Source organism: Zosterops lateralis, assembly GCF_965231275.1.
Source record: "Zosterops lateralis genome assembly, chromosome: 6".
NCBI lineage: Eukaryota > Metazoa > Chordata > Aves > Passeriformes > Zosteropidae > Zosterops > Zosterops lateralis.
In genome coordinates, this window is record NC_139761.1 from 25,056,170 (window position 1) to 25,060,228 (window position 4,059).

Sequence of the window (4,059 nt, forward strand, 5' to 3'; positions counted from 1 at the left end):
GCAGGGAAGTACCGACGGGGACGCCGGAGAGGCGAGAACTTCCCCCCTGGAGAAACGCCAAGTTCCCTCTCTGCCCGGCCTCTTCCCTCCCCGTCGACGCCCCTTTTCTGGGCGGCCCGAGCGGCTCTGCCCGCCCTGCCAGCGCCGGCGGCGCCCAGCAGGATCAGACCCGTCGGTCGGGCTTTGACTGGCTGGAAATTCCCGTCCTCCGCGGCTCCTCCCCCGCAGAAATCCCCCGGCCGCGCTGTATATGCGAGGCGCCGCCGCCGCCGCCGCTCACTCTGCGCCCTCAGCCCCGCCGCCATGATCGCCGCCCGCCGCGCCGCCGAGCCGCCCGCCATGGACGGCTACGAGCCCCCCAGGAAAGAGCGCCAGGGCAGCTGCCCGCTCGACGACCGCCACGACAGCGGCCTGGACTCCATGAAGGAGGAGGAGTACCGGCAGCTGGTGAAGGAGCTGGAGGACATTCGGCTGCAGCCCCGCGAGCCGCCCGCCTGGGCGCAGCAGCTGACGGAGGACGGGGACAGGTAAGTGGAGGTGGAGGACGGGGCAGGGGCGGTTCGGGCACGGTGGGGAGCTCGGCACGGCCGGCCCGGGACAGGACAGGATGTGCTCGCCGGCGGGGCGGCGCCGGGCTGGGCCGCGCCGGGAGGGAAGGGAGGGGGTGCGGAAAGTCCCTGGAGCGGCGCCAGGGAGAGGCGGCTCCCGCGGAAAGCCCCGGCCGCCGAAAGCCCCGGCTTGCGACACCCGCGCCTGACCCGGCCCGGGGCTGAGCCTGGGGTTAATGCCTGGGGTTTAATCGCGCCTTTCTTCCCCCCTGCAGTTTTCTCCACTTGGCCATTATTCACGAGGAAAAAGCCCTGAGCCTGGAGGTGATCCAGCAGGCAGCCGGTGACCGGGCTTTCCTGAACTTCCAGAACAACCTCAGCCAGGTACTTTCACCTCGATAACCCCAAATCCGGATCAGCTCCTGCCACACCCACACACGCCCTCTGGGGAATTCCCCCCAAAAAGTCCCTTTTCTTTTTTTTTTTTTTTTTTTAATTGGTGGAATCAATGGAATCAAAGCCTACGTTCAGGAAAGTCCCCACTGGCTCCAGCCCGTATTGGTACAATGCGTCCTCTCCCCTGAGAGAGTGGCATTTAGCGCCCACATTTTTCAAATATGATGCCACGGGTTGCATCCCTCTTTATGGAGATGTTAATGATACCCTTCATACCAGCTGACTGCTGGTTTATCCAGAGAGCCCAAAGTTCATCACTTCCAGATGAATGGGCAACTATACAACTTGGGAAGCATAAAGAACTGAGTTTATGGGGTGTGCTTTCATGCTTTTTATTTATTGGCACAAATCACGAAGTGAACAAGAAGTCTGCTTGTCTAGATGTTGCTGCCAAGTCTGTGGTGTAACTTACAGTCTGCTTTTGCTCTTATGCCTGCAGACTCCTCTTCACCTGGCAGTGATAACTGATCAGCCTGAAATTGCTGAGCATCTTCTGAAGGCCGGATGCGACCTGGAAATCAGGGACTTCCGAGGAAACACCCCCCTGCACATTGCCTGCCAGCAGGGCTCCCTCAGGAGTGTCAGCGTGCTCACACAGTACTGCCAGCCACAGCACCTCCTCGCTGTCCTGCAGGCTGCCAACTACAACGGTACGGGCACACTGCTGACACAGCTCATCTGGGTAGAGTCAGTCTCCTGTGGATCTCAAAAGATCTCTGGAGAGGTGGAGAAGGGTTATTGTGTCCCATTTGAGAGTTGAAGAACCCAAAGCATACAGCAGTGTCTGACTTTTTTGAAATGCCACTGTCTTGTAGGCCTTCTCACTGTTGATTATAGTCTCTCATGGCTTTGAACTCTGCATTTTTAGTGAGTGCCTTTGCCTTGCTCCTCCTTTTTTTGTTTGTAATAAGTTGCACTCAAACACTGGAATAAAGCCTCCAAGAAATCTTTTCAAAAGATTTTATTCATGCTGGAAGGCTCTTCTGGAAAACACCCTTTTGCCATGAATGAATTGCAAATTTAGATACCATCCTGGCCTGCCATCTTAACTTATAAGTAATGATGAGACATTGAGTTAGACTTACTCAAGTTTTCCCTTTGCTTGTGTCTTTCAGGACATACATGTCTTCATTTAGCATCTATTCAGGGATACCTGGCTATTGTCGAGTATCTGCTGTCCTTGGGAGCAGATGTAAACGCACAGGTATGTAAAGTGTACCATGAATTTAACTGAGTGGGGGTTTGTAGTCTTTAAGAATCAACGGATCTGACAATGGCTCTGCCTCTCCTAACATACCAAACCTTGTGCTGTGTTCACACAGGAGCCATGCAATGGCAGAACAGCACTACATTTGGCAGTTGATCTGCAGAATTCAGACCTAGTGTCACTTTTGGTGAAACACGGGGCAGACGTGAACAAAGTGACCTATCAGGGCTATTCCCCATATCAACTCACCTGGGGAAGAGACAACTCCAGCATACAGGAACAGCTGAAGCAGCTGACCACAGCTGACCTACAGATGTTGCCAGAAAGTGAGGATGAAGAGAGCAGTGAATCGGAGCCTGAGTTCACAGAGGATGAAGTAAGTTGCTGTTTTCATTTTTACGAGAGAAAAGGAAAATCCCGTCTTGTGTGGGGTATTTTTTAGTGTCACTCTGATAGCCCCAGTGATCTCTTGCTGTGTGTGCAACAGATAGCAAAGATTATGCTATCAACAATCAGCAAAATGGCACATGGGGTAAGCATGTAAACAGAGTAAGAATAAAATGAAAAAAATAACATGAAGGAATGGAGGTTAACTTCATGCGACATGGTTCTGTGGCTGACACAGAACCTCATGAGAGAAAATTGAAGTTAGTGGGTGGTTTTTTCCTCCTTAGGATTTGTTTTTCTAACATTCTGAGTGCTGCATTAAATGGCATATGTAACCATTTTGGTGTAGAAATTTTATACACTGCTGAAGTCTGGGCATGTAAAATTTGGCTGTTATCCCAGAGTGGATATGATACTTTAAGTAAGGTTTTTGCATTAACAGCATTTTGGGGTTTTTTTCTTGCAGCTTATATATGATGACTGCCTTATTGGAGGACGACAGCTGACATTGTAAAGCCGTGGAAAGAAGTGACTGTATGCATATGTACAGAAAAAGGACTGACTTTCCTCATCTTTTTAGATGACTTTCATCATCTAAAAAGAAAGTCACAATGTGGAGAGAAAAAAGAGGAGGGAAATAGAACACTGCCCAGCAAGGAGAAGGAGCACATAATTGTAACAAGACAGTTCCAGGATCTCCCTTGCGTTTAAATACAGGAGTGGGATGTGTAACATCAGTACAGATCTGTGATTATTCACACCACCTGATAAAGAGCCACATAGATAATCTTCTCAGCCCTGCGAAGGTAACAGACTGCACGTCCAACCTGCTCATTACAGGGAGCTTTCTTGTGACATCAAGTACTACAGAGAACAAGTGGCCTTTCATGGCAAGGTGGAGTCATGCCAGCATCCCTTCTCAGAGGCTCTGCGTTCATTTGTGTGGGCTGGTGGCAGTCCATGTCCTTTCTGACTGACCTCAGCTGCTCTCAGTGGGGTGTCCCAGGTGGAGGAGTCAGATCAAGGGACTTGATGGCCTCTTGACTCTTAAGCAAAAGTAGCAATAATGTTAACTGTGGGCATTGGAAAAGTGTGTTTCACACTGTGTGTGTCATAATTGCTACACTTTTTAGCAACTGTATATTGTGTATATACTGTACATTTTTTTGTTTATAATTATTTTGGTACATGTGAGATATGTATTTATTAAAAAAAGTCAGATTACTGTGCCTAGTCTGTGAAATGGTTCATTGCCCACCTCCCTGAGATAGTGGGAATCTACCTGGTTTGCTTTTTAAGAAACATTAACACCTAGTAGCCCATTGGGGTCACATTCTCAGGGGTTTTAGGTTATTCACCTCAGCAGTGTAAGATAGAAGTGTAGCTTGCAGCTCTCACCCCTTCTGCAGCTAATTTTGGAAGCAGACGTAGGTGTTGTTTCCTGCACCCGCTGCAGCAGGC

The 4,059-nt window shown here is 50.2% G+C and overlaps 1 protein-coding gene across 1 annotated transcript; it reads left to right on the top strand.

Annotated features, from left to right (window-relative positions):
- The first annotated feature begins 288 nt into the window (after positions 1-288).
- NFKBIA (NFKB inhibitor alpha) lies at positions 289-3,827 on the top strand. Its single transcript, XM_083864003.1, has 6 exons — positions 289-527; positions 824-932; positions 1,444-1,654; positions 2,120-2,208; positions 2,327-2,587; positions 3,065-3,827. Exons 1-6 carry the CDS (start codon positions 304-306, stop codon positions 3,110-3,112), a joined length of 942 nt encoding a protein of 313 aa, XP_083720129.1. The 5' UTR covers positions 289-303; the 3' UTR covers positions 3,113-3,827.
- Positions 3,828-4,059: the final 232 nt, after the last annotated feature.

What these genes read in the sequence shown, in the direction of transcription:
- NFKBIA (XM_083864003.1), top strand. Translation starts at nt 304, where the DNA reads ATGATCGCCGCCCGCCGCGCCGCCGAGCCGCCCGCCATGGACGGCTAC. An exon ending in GAGCAGATGTAAACGCACAG is followed by an intron (nt 2,209 to 2,326) that starts GTATGTAAAGTG and finishes GTGTTCACACAG; the next exon opens with GAGCCATGCAATGGCAGAAC. An exon ending in CTGAGTTCACAGAGGATGAA is followed by an intron (nt 2,588 to 3,064) that starts GTAAGTTGCTGT and finishes TTTTTCTTGCAG; the next exon opens with CTTATATATGATGACTGCCT.